We start from the raw sequence: 13,082 nt of genomic DNA, 5'->3' as shown, positions 1-13,082 counted from the left end.
GAGATACAACCATTTTTACTTTTAGACAATCATTTTTGTATCTTATCTCATAAAAGTAATATAAAAAAATACACCATTACAAATAAGCGTGCTTCAGGGTCACACCAGGTTATAATAACAACTCTGCAGGCGATGGGACACTTGCAGTCGGTAATAATTTCTAGAACATCTTGGGCTAACCTCAGAGTAAATATCAGTATGTTACCTTCCTATCAGAGCATTATTTTGACCGACATTAATCTGATAAATATAACGATCTAAAAATACTTACATTCTGCTAAAAATAAAACGCCGGGATACAAAAACACAGTGCGGAAATAACCGAACAAGCAAGAACTCATACTCGGATCGCAATACAACTGATCTATTTTTATGATTTCGTCGTCATTCTTCTAAACATAGAGCGCATTGAGACAAAAAAATGGGTTAAAACGACATGAAAAGAAGTAGTTCTTCGGATTTTGCAGTCTAAAGACTACATGCGCGCATGCGCAGATAGTCTAAAAATGAGTCAAAAATTCTAAACAGCGACTGATATTAAAGTGTTGCTGGATCTCGCACTGATAATTTATTATAAACCTTTCTCTGAAGAAAAGAATATTATAATAAGTTATCAGTTTTACTTTTACTCTGTTCTGTAAGATTAAAGAAATGCAGGTTTTAAATCTTTACCACGACGATGAAATGATTAAGGCATGAATTATAAGATATTTTATAACATGATTATATATAATATTTTTAAACATTAGGGTCTATCTTCCAATTTGAATGCAAATTGAAATAAATGCGAACGTGAAACAACGCATTTATTATCGAGCAACGGCAACTCCAGGTATAGAATTTAATAAAAATTATGTTAAACATGAAATTGAAAGGAAAACACGCAAAAAAATGACGTTTTTAAATCGGCTTTCTTCAATTTCCGTATATCATTCGCTTAAGGCCACAAACGGAGTAAATAATCATACTTTTATTTCAAAGAGAATTTACTTTGATCAGTCAATTTTAAAATTCATCAATGTCTGGGATTGTCATCCGGCTGATATATGTATAAAGGACTAGACGTTGCCTTTATTTACACGGCAAACAAGGTAGAGCTATACTTGTGTGCCATTGTTGAATCTGTTCTGCAAAATTACTGCATGAAATTGCTATATTGAAATACTCTGTGGCCGAGTTGTAAGAATTGAAAAAGTTGTTCGAAATCTAGACTACATACATTGTTCTATAAATAAAACAAATCAAGAAATATAAAGATCTATAATAACACAATGTTTATATATCTGGAATGGTATTTCGATATGTATATCACTTACTATCATTTTCCTTGATTAGTTCACTTTTTGAGAGTTGACCAACAGTATACAGCACGTTACTAATATATAGTTGTAGAACAGACCACAAAATACCTCGCATTGTCATCAATGCATATCACCTTATCCATTGAAAACCACAACATGAAATATTCATATTTCTATTAGTTCGAATGTTATACGTATATCACATCCCGGCCTCCTGATTTCAGAGCTTTAACATTCTGTTTCGCACTCGTACAATAACAAGTCAATAGTTAATATTACGGTGTTTATATTATAGACAACTCCTCCGATCGCTAGGTTCCTATCCAATACCGATCGGAGAATCACCCAAGAGCAGACCGCATAACAGTCAGCTTTCAGAACTAGGAACATTTCAAAATCTTAATGACTTTCGTTGAGCTAAAATCCGTGATTTGATATTTGAATGTTTATCGATCATAGAATGTTCCCACGAATTTAAGAGCATTTGATTAGTATTGGACCAATGTATTTTGGTACTGAATTATGTAAGTAAGAAATTGAAGTAAATATATGATAGCTGTTAACAGATCTCTGGAAGTGCAAATTTACCTTCTGGCTATCTAAGCTATTATAGTCAAACATAAATACTACGTGTTCCGCCAAGTTATGCTTACCGTTGATTGTACAAATAATTGTCCCTGCATTCAGGCATGTTTAAAACGTTTAGACTTAATTATGATTAACGATATCTTATAACATTGAAATAATTTACACATTTGGTTTCAGTACCAGCAAATGATAATAGTGATTATTTTGTGTTTAAGTGTTCAGTTTGTTTTTAGACATTTACGATACTGTTTTTGTTATTGTTAGCAACACAGCATAACATATACAAGTTTTAATAAACTATACATATCTGTTTTGTAATGTACAGTTATCATTAGGAAATGTTAAAGGATTTGTTAGAGGTGTCCATGATAATTAGCTTATGTAAGTTTAAAACATAGGACGTCCTTTTCAAGCTTCACGTCACAAAGTGAATGTTTCGACAAGCAAAGAACAAACACCAGACAGATTTCCAGTAACATGATATACAGTTTACTTTCAAACATATCTGGAATACAAGATAATCTCTCCTGTAAATTAAGTAAATCAAATACCCATTTGAAGTATTATAACAACTATTACAATGTGAAAAAGTAAGGTAAGAACTATACATATGAAATGACGAAGTTATTATACACATTTAAATGTCACGAAGGAACGGCCGTTTTAAGAAACTAAAAGCTAACATTCAAAAAGCGAGAACTTTGCAAAATGAGATGAGATTTATGGTTTTAATGTTTGCAAACAATTTCACTTCACCATTACACGCAATGGTCTGGGATTTGTTTTCTAGTGCAAAGAGTTTTTAAGACACACTAAGCATTACCCCTTATTACACGGATGCGAAACAGTGGCTCCAGCTCTTTTAGGAGATGTGTATAAAAAAGAGCCAATGACACTTCCCAGCTAGAGCAAGAGAACGGATATTATCATAAACGTAGGTATGACTCGTTATTTTATATAATATCACAATTATTAGGGCTTATTTGAGAAATCGGGGAATGCAGTGTCATATACATATGTTTAATCTTCACACTTATTTCGGTTATTATAATTAGAATTATAAAACCGATTTTTCCCATCAAACACATGCATGCTTACAAACGAAAGTAGAACTTTTCACCAATTTTCAGCTTAATTTCACCAAAGAAGCTTACATTTGAGATAAAACCAGTATTATCAAGTGCTTTTATTTTGTCGGGAATAAAAGTGACCGACTGTTTACCGGAATAAGCATGTATATATTCTTTTTCTGGGCTGAGCTGGAGCCAAATGCCAGTTAGCTTGAGCCAAGGCGTGGAGGATGAGCCAATACGCTGTATTATAATGCACGTTTTGATGAGAAATATCGGCAAATTCCGAACGCAAACATTGCGATAACTAAAATTCATCAATTGTTTTTTTATTGAAGGGTGCAAAACTAAACAACTATAAACAAGTTTGAATGGCACGTTTCAAAGCTATCAGCTGTAAAGGTATGTATTTGATCATGTTAAAGGACTCGTTTAATGTCTTAGAAGAGCCGTCACATTTTCTAAAAATTCTTATTAATGTTTCTTTTTTGATAAACCAAATAATTGATCACACTTGATGATAAGAATAGAAGATCAAATAAAGTGTTAGTGATTATCCTCAAAATATTTTCCATTTAAACCTTCAAAACTCGAAATAATGAAAAAAAACGCAATTTATACCAACAAGTTATGGGCTTAGCTTCATCTTAAAAGATGTAAGTACTCAAACTATTAAGTCACTAACTCGGCATATGCGATATCAAATATTTGGACGGATATTTGAAACAAGCACATGGTCGTATTCTATGGTAAAACTGTTTGAGAAACTCTCGAACGGACGCGCCTACGAGCTGTTTCCATTTCATCATTAATAGTATAACATAGGACGCCATATTGCAAGAACCCGCCAATAACGTGGATCGAGCACATATCAATCTAAAGGTTTGCACAGGTTTAATGGAGTGATTCGGATCTTTAAAAGAACTTGAAATGACTTGTTTTGCGGATTAAATATAACAGTCTGAAGCAGTTTTCAAGAATTATTAAAACATATTTTTTGATTCTATGTGCTTGAATAGAGGAACATTTAAAGCTATTTGAATATCATCTGCATTATCAAGGTCCGCGTCGTTTTTATTTTATTCGGATAAACTATATTTTAAACCTTTTATTTACTAAGGCAGACTGTGTAGATTGTGTTATAGTTCCAAACATTATCTGCATCACATCTTTGTTTGAATAAGGTACTCTAAATTGTATTCTTTCGTCTGCAGACATAGCTGGCATCTATAACCATAGAAGTACTTTTAGTTTTATTATCATTTGCTGAGTTTCCTCAATTTCAAGCATACTTCGATAGGATTGACCATTCACGCTTTTACTTTATTTGAGATTATTGGGGTTAGAGTGAGGTTGTGCACAGAACCTAACTCAAACCCCAGTAAATTTACATTTTACTGACCGTTCCAAGGCGATTCCTAACAATTCATGATACACGCCATATATATTACATATTATATATGTAGTGTGCTGTTTGGGGAGTTTTGTACTGTTGTTTCGTGTTTCTTGTTTGTTAATGTTTGTGTTTCGGTTCTCTGTCATCGACGTTGTGCCATTGAACGGTGTTTATATCCTTTGAGTGAAAATCACTTCTCGTGAATCATAAATCACAAACACTTGAAATCAGCGAACGGTGTCTGCGCCATTGTCCAATTAAAACACAATAAATAATAAATAAGGTATATTTCCGGTTAGAGAAACAAGCGCTTTATAATTAAGCCTCTGTGTCACGCTTTATTTTGTCTTAAACATAACAGACAATTACGGACAGATCAGTACGTGTGCTATTTACAATAGCCAAGTTATAGCTGTAAACAAATATTTCCTATTGAATTATTTAGTTTCTGAACATAAAGTTTGTAAATGTATATGTTTTATCACAAATAATATATCGTCTTTGGCAATATCTAAACATGCATATTTGGTTTTAATTTTCAAACATTCATGTACAAATGTGTGCTGTTTTGTAGGTCTCTCCTTGTCGGGTTGGCTTTTGATGACGATTACAACTCATTAAGACAAACACGTAAAGTGTAGACGAGAGGTGTTTAAAGCGAAACTGTAGCTGTTTTGGTTTTGAAGTACTTGTTTGTTTTTATACATATTGTAACGTATAGGGACTAGAAGCAATGTAAGCTGGTCACTGAACATTTTTGTCGAAACAACATGAGAGTATTATAAAACTTAAGTTCAGATAAACCTCCTAAAGTCAGAGAACAAATGCCAATTATGTTGCGGCCATCATGTCATCGTAAATAGGAATAACTTTGTTACTTTTAATTGAAACATGTGATTACTTCGACAAACCGAATCAGACAGATTTCACTCGAGTGTAGTTTCAGAACAGGCCACCCAGGGACCCATTAAAACTAATTTTTACGATGAACAAAAATTACGACTTCGAATGGTGAACAGCCTGAAATTGGAATTCCAGTTCTCTTAATTGTGTTACTGCACAATATTGATATTATTAATTCAATACTTAAGAAGTCATTTAGGTTTTGTGGTTTTAATATGTGCTTGTTAAATAAACACATAGTAGTATATAACCTGAAAAGGGGACGTTTTCCAACATTAGTAATAAGTCAGAATCTGTACAAGCCTAACAGCATCAGCTATAGCGATCTTACATTTCCTTTAACCATGTCTACCTCAACTGCTCAAGTTATGAAAACTATATATTCCTTTAAGGAATCGACTTTGTTTGCATTGTCCCGACCGGCTCATTAAATACACCGATTTAATTCATTTAAATAGCGTACATGTGGCATTAAGTCATCGGTCAGTTTTAAAATAATTGCCGTTCTAAAGACTTACTGGAAAACGTCTATTATTCAATATTTAGATAACAAGAAACATCTTACTCTTAAATAAACACATTTTTACACGTGCCAACCTCAACTTTTTGACAGATAACGATATTGATGAATACATTTAAATTTAGGTCATGTTAAGCACGATTAAACACGATTCAATATTTGTTTTCTTTCAATTAAGTAAAAAAGATTATCGAACTTCATTTTGCTAGACAGTTTACATTGATATTTTGATAGAAAAACAACTTGGATTTTCACTACGGTAAAAAGATTCTCAGAACTCTCAGACATTCTCAGATTTTTCTCCAGTTATACTTTTTAATTTGAAGCAATATTTTCATTGATTTGATTACTTAACATTCTTTTTATAACTGTAACTTCTTAAGAATATTGAAATGTAGTAGTGTCGATCTTTTAATTTGACGTTGAACGACATTGTTTATGAGTGTATATAAATTCATGCAGAAATAAAACAATACTCTCTTTATGGTGGGGGTATGTTCAAACCCAATAATGAGTTGATCATTCCGATTCATATTAAATCGCAAAATATAAGCGAACTGTTTACATAGTTTAAATTACTTACTTCCATTTTCGCTGATCAGGGCACTTTTAGACAGTTGACCTTCAGAGAAAAGTACGATACTAATATACTGCTGTAGAACAGACCATAAAATACTACGCATTTTCTTAAAAAAACAAATATTAATGGCGCAACATAATTTCTTAATTAACATCATTATATAGCAGTTTATACAAATCATGTTTCTGAGGTTTAGCATGCTACTTCACTGTCATCCAACTAAAACCAATATTTAAGTTCACAGTGCTAATATCATAAACAGTCTTCAATCGCCGGGTTCCTATACAAGACTAATCGGAAAATCATCCGAGAGACGCACGCTTCATAGTAATCTATCACATGTAGGACCACGACGAAATGGGAACACAATAATTCTATGTTTCGAAACGAAATCGTTATTTGCTCTTTGCATAATACGCAACGATTTAGTGCTCCAGCTAGGCCTAAATAGCAGGTTGATGCACCCACTGCCTTTTGCCAGCACCCTCTTTCCTTTAAACGAATGATTATAAACAAAAGATTTACCTTATAACCATTTTAATCTAGTGTTCTTATCAAATGTACTTAGATTTTAAAGAAAGTTTGTTCATTTTCTCAAATTAATAGACGAATACAAATTCTTTCTATTTTTATAGGTAAGGGGTAATTATTACTAGCAGCCTCAAGTCTGAGTTCAGATAAAAAAACCCGGTTCATATTCATTTCATTGTTACTTTGCTTATCATTTCGAAACATTGTACAATTGCTCACTCATCATTAATTTCTATTTTCTTTCCTGTGAAATTTGAGGTTGTGCACACAAACTGGTTTAAACCACCAGTAAATTTACATTTTACTGACTGTTCCAAGGCGGTACCTAACAATCCTTGAAAAACATACCTAGTTTTTATATATAGTATGTATGCACTGTGCTGCTTGTGGAGTTTTGTGCTGTTATTCCATGTTTCTTGTTTGTGATTTTATGTTATATGTCTTTGGCGTTTACCCAGTGCCATTAAACCGGGTTTATGTTTAAACTTTTTGCTTTTCAGCTTGTTTCTGTAGCTTTTCGCATAAATATTGATGTAAATTTTGACCAAGCGCATGCATTTCCTGATTTTGCCTATAAACTGAAACTGGTCAAAAGTAAAAGATAAAATTCGACAACAACGTTGGATGTAGTCTCGAAGTATCAAACTCAACGTGTAAATAAAATTAAAAATAAACTAAGAAATCTACGTATGAAGCGCAGACGGAATGCCGATTTTGTTTTGTTTCTTCAAATGTCTCGGTGAGTGTAAAATAGGATGAGTATGATATTTAACTACTGTTTTGAGGCATATAAATTTCTCGAAGTCTTCGGAAACGGTTCAATTTCGTTCAGACGTCCTGTCATCGTAAATCGGAATAAACTCATCACACGTAATTGAAACAGGAGACGAATCGGGCGTTCTTAATGCCAGCGACTTCACGCAAGTACACTTAGAAGAAAGGCTACACAGGAATCGGTGTTTGCCTCCAATGACGAAACAGGTGATTTACTTTACGCAGATGAAGTTTGGGACATTTAATGATCAATCTTGAGAATCCCTTATGATGGGAGATCTTTTTTAAACCAAGTCCCAGAACATGCAAGAATACCGAAATCCTTATGCGCTGAATTGAATTGGTCAAGTTTTGGAAGAACGCTGTGCACATAGTAGTGAACAAATGAGAAGTAACCAGATAAGTCAGGCAACGCAAATGTGGAGGAAGTGGACGATGTCGACGTGGTTCTTGAGTTTGGGCCGGAATTGTAATGTACAAATATTTGAGAATAGAATATCGTTATCAATAATTGTTGAAGATTACAGTCAGTGAAAAGTAATGATTGTTTGTAGATGCTGTAAAATGAGCTGAAGCATTTGAAAAAGCGTCGAATCTTTGGAAACACTAGAAAAATCCCGATCCTTTATTCTGTCGACAAGTTAAATGTAAGATAACTGTCCTTGTTTTTTTGTTCGTCAAGGATCAGCATGAGCAACATACACGAATTGCTATATACCGCTAAACCCCCAGACCGACATATTGGTTTATTTGGTTCTGTTTCTATCTTAATAAGATCGATAATTTTAATTTTAAGAATAAGATAAAAAAGCAATATGTAACAAACTCGTATTTTTAGGGGAAATATATTTAAAAATAATTTTAATGATAGTTTTGACGAACATGACAACCATTGCATTAACTGGTATAAACAACCTGATAACCGTATCATTTAATGCTTATGGTTGAAGCAGTAACAACGTTGAGAAGTCACCTCATGATCACGCACATTTCCCGTCGATCCGAAATCATAAAACTTCACGATGGATTGTCAATGAATGAAGACTAAACACACAAACTTAACAAAAGAAACAATCATATCTGTATATATTACAAAATACGCTTACATGAAATAAATGCTTAAAGTCATCTCTTCTTTGAGTTGATGAGAACTATGTTTAGAAATTATAAACATTACATTTAATCCCAAAGGCCCGACAGACTTACAATAATTCCCAGAATTAGTTATTGATCCCTGTAGTAGGCAAACCATGCCGGCGTTTGTAATGTTATTTTGTATTACTAGTAAGTGTTATCCCTGTTTTGAAATAAAATAAACCACAAACAAGCTTGAACACATCTGGTATTGCCGATTTTTTTAAAAGGTTTTATAATGTTAAACGGTCACTGCACACTCACATCTTCGTTTTTTTCAGTAAGCAGGTTGTGTTTGGTAATCGGGATCCTCTTTTTACTTACACTAAAAATTATGTCCTTTAGTGTATGATACTTGCATGATATACACCAATGAAATGTTTCTGAACCAAATTATTTTCTGCAAACAACGATTGTGATTTATAAATTAGATAAGTAAACATGTTAACAATACAAACACATTGTTAATATGAGCCAACGCAAACATGTTTGGCATACGCTAATTTAACGATAGAAATCAAATTTGGTTCGTGTTTAACATGAAATCAAAATTAAACACGATAAAACCAATTACGAATCAATTAGACTTTTGTTCCAATACCGTTTAATGTACTTTTTGAAATATCCGTTTTCACCCTTAATTGTAATAAGCAATCATACTATTATTTGCTAGAACGTTTGCTGTGATGGGTCAATAGCAAAACCCATTAACTACTTTAGTTGCCATCCGGTAAACTCTTTCAGAACTTTCCAATTCAAATAAGCCAGCGTCCTATGTATCTGCATTTGGCTAATATTTGTCCAAGACTTCCCGTGGTCTTTATATTCTTTTCTTATAATATATTGAAAAACATTGTTGTCGATTTGAAATGTTCACTTTTGTATGATTTATACGAAATTTAAGATGCATAATTATAGCAAAAATTTAAAATGAGAACAGAAACAATACTTCATAAATAATCTATTAATATGATACTTTAGTTTTCGGAAGAGATGGTTGCCTAAATCATATGTTCTGAAGTGTAATGGGGCATTTATCTCTTGTCGTTGGCTATAGAACACCATGTTCCTTATATTTCGGAAATTAGATACAAGGGTCGGCATTTACCATATATATCCAATTGCAGTACTTTTCATGTTGCATAGCATCTTGGCTGTAACATAAGATTTCAGGAGATATCTCCGTCAGTTCATCCTGTCATTCTTAATCAGAATAACACTAATTCATTCAATGGGACTATTTTTTTTTAGATAATTCTAGCAAATTGACAAAGACACACTTCACCCTAAAAAGTTCTTGGAAAGAAGGCCACACGGGGACCGATTGAAATTAATATCTACGGAGATTGCCTTTAATGAGGTCATTGCTTTAATTGAAGAAAAAACGGGCGTAATGAAATATGCTGAGTTTGATCTTTTGCACTTTAACTTTAACCCATGAAGTACTTGGGGTTTACCTTTTCGTTTTTTATTATTATTTGTTTTATTGATTAGTTTCCTCAAGTTAATACATATATATATATATAGTATTTATGCACTGTGCTGTTTGTAGAGCTGTGTGCTGATCTATGTTACTTGTTAGTGAATTTGTGTTCTATGTCTTTGGCGTTGCCCATTGCCACTAAACCGGGTTTATGTTTAAACTTTTTGCTACTGAGCATGTTTCTGTAGCTTTTTGCATATAAATTTCAACAGATATCAAAAACATTATTTGTTTTTTGTCGACCTATGGTACAGGAAAATAAGAAACGATCACACTTTTATTAGCTGTATATTCTTTATAAATAGTTGAGGCTTAGCTACAAACACGCCAACTTGCAATGCGTTTACACTCCTTTCATATTTTCCACAAGCTTACTTTTTTCCTGTATTACCCGGCTTAAGATATATTGTAAAAACATCGTGGCTGATTTCGATGTTGATTTTGTATCAATTCATACGACGTTAAAATTTAATTTTAGTTAACACAGATAAACTTCATGAATAAAACTACACTTGCTTATTAAAAGGAATTATACTTGACTAGACTCATGTAACTTTGGTAATGAAACCAACTCACAATATTTTTGTTTATTTGTACACCACTTACAAGGCAGATTATTTAATCTAATTTTTCTCATGATAAGTAAGATCTTATCGATAGCATCAATTCAAGGTAAGAGTTTTAAAAACTCGAACGTATTCAACTGCCATTGACTTAGTAACCGTTGTGTTTAGATATCGTATACATACTTCTCTATGTAAAAATGCTATTTTAGCTAATGTTTTACAGGAGCTGCGACCGGTCATGCTTCCAAATACAATGATCAAATATAAACAATAAGTTTGCAGTCTAATTATCCTTAAGGTAGAATTTCCCGCAATCTTTCTAAGCGTGTTTTGTTTCATTTTATCTTTGACCGAAACTGGGCAACTTTAAACATAAACCTAGAATATTAGAAATGTCTTTTACATTGCGCAATGTCAAAGTTTAAACCGCGACCTGTCCATAGAAAAATCAGATCAAGAATTTCAGTTCGATATTATGCCAGTGTTGCAGGTAAGATTTAACGGTTTGCTAGCAAGCTCAAATAAACTCTTCGAACTGACAAAAACAACTTAAAGTTTAGAAAGATATGTTCTTCCATCACGATTTGAAAACTCCATAGTACGACACGATCGATGATAACAGTCCCTCAAAGGCGTCAGTATACTTCATACAAGACAAAAATACTTTTTTAAACATACTCTTTATCTGGAAATTTGTCAATATTTGACAACAACAAATTTTTACTTTAAGATATTCAATTATGACGTGAAAGTGGCGTCTTCCTTCAAATAAACGCATTTAGGTTTTCAAAGACCATGATTCGCAGTTTACTTTGCTATAAAATGTGAAAAAAGTGTGCGTGGTTCACTCGGTGTAGTCTTATTGCATGGTTTTAATCATGAATTGGACGGTGTAATTATAAGATGATGGTTATGGATACGTTATTGATAAACATATTTATAAAAATATGCTTTTTGGTTGTTTTTAGGGATTTATAAGTGAAATAAAAATAATATATCACTGTATAAAATCAATTAAATTACATTTTGATACTGTAATTCTCCCTCTTGAAATTTCACCCCGCTTTCAAATCTACATTAAACTTCACCGCAAATAGGTCTGGGACTCAAGTTCAACGACGTCAATTCCGAAATTACGTTCGATCGCATACAAGTGTGTGCACTTTCCTAAGCTACAATACACTGACATTTTACTAGGCATATATTAAAAAGAAGAAAAAAAATGATTGCTTCAGTTAAAGATTGCAACACATTTCAGCTCGTGAACGCCAAAAGTAAATATTTCACTCTAGGCTATGCCATTCCTAAAATAAAGGTTTTGGCGTTCATTTGGTGAAATAAAGAACGATCTTACACTGAAACAAACAGTTATCTTCTATACCACCTATTGTGCGAGTAGTGTAGCCGCGTTGTCACGTCGAACGTCTTACATCTGTCAAGTATTGGTGATTACCAGTGTTGTTATCATATTATTTCATTTATTGTCACCTACTCGTACATCCCTTTGTCTTGGGGGTCGAAAGAACACGTTGTATTCAACAAATGTATCACTATCTGGTGTACTCTTGGCAGCTAGAATTAACATTTCCGAAGGAGTTTATGTTGGCGAAGTCTGTATTCGGTTGTATTTTTCATATTCCTTCATTGGGATTATCGGGATTGAGTTTTATTGTTTAACTATTGTTATGATTTTAGCAGCGTTCTGTCATTTGGCGTAAACGTTTTGTCAAAATATCATTGCTGAAACATAAATAAGACTTTAAATTTTATGTTTCCAAGCTTTTTGCATTAGATTGTAACTTATAAGATTGCCTTATTGCAATTTTCACCTAGAAAACAATAATAATGTTATTGTTATAAGTGCTATACCCTTATATTGGTTGCTGTTTGATAAAAGGAAAGTACTTCATCAATGCTATCTTAGCTAAAACTAGAATTGCAATATGTCGCTTTACAAATCTTTTAACATACAAACATGTTCTTCCACAATAATTTGCACTTAAATTGAAAAATACCTAATCTACATATTTGGATGTTCGCCGTTATTGATTAGGTTCTGGTGTTTGTTTCAGAACTATCAAATGATTTGAAACAAGTTAATTACTCGACATACAGGGACTTCTCTTGTCTGCCTTTATCCATAAAACGATAATATTATCATAAATCAGAGAACTTCCTTGTAAAAGAATAATGTCCAAATTCACCGCAGATGTACAAACGCCGTCGCAAAGCTGTA

General features: G+C 32.9%; 1 protein-coding gene across 2 annotated transcripts in view; it reads right to left on the bottom strand.

Moving 5' to 3' along the window:
- Positions 1-13,082, bottom strand: part of LOC128243290 (neuronal acetylcholine receptor subunit beta-3-like) — an 84,148-nt gene that overhangs the window by 58,785 nt on the left and 12,281 nt on the right. The window contains exon 1 of one of the 2 annotated variants that reach the window (XM_052960972.1): positions 1,317-1,590. The exons of the other annotated variant lie outside the window; for it this stretch is intronic. Coding sequence (XP_052816932.1) covers positions 1,317-1,422 — 106 coding nt within the window. The 5' untranslated portion in view covers positions 1,423-1,590. Of the gene's footprint in view, positions 1-1,316; positions 1,591-13,082 lie in introns of those variants that run through there. 2 annotated transcript variants of the gene reach the window in all.

Source organism: Mya arenaria, chromosome 2 (genome assembly GCF_026914265.1).
Source record: "Mya arenaria isolate MELC-2E11 chromosome 2, ASM2691426v1".
Taxonomy (NCBI): Eukaryota; Metazoa; Mollusca; class Bivalvia; order Myida; family Myidae; genus Mya; species Mya arenaria.
The sequence above is the reverse complement of the archived record's forward strand: the minus strand, read 5'-3'. Positions and strand labels throughout refer to the sequence as shown.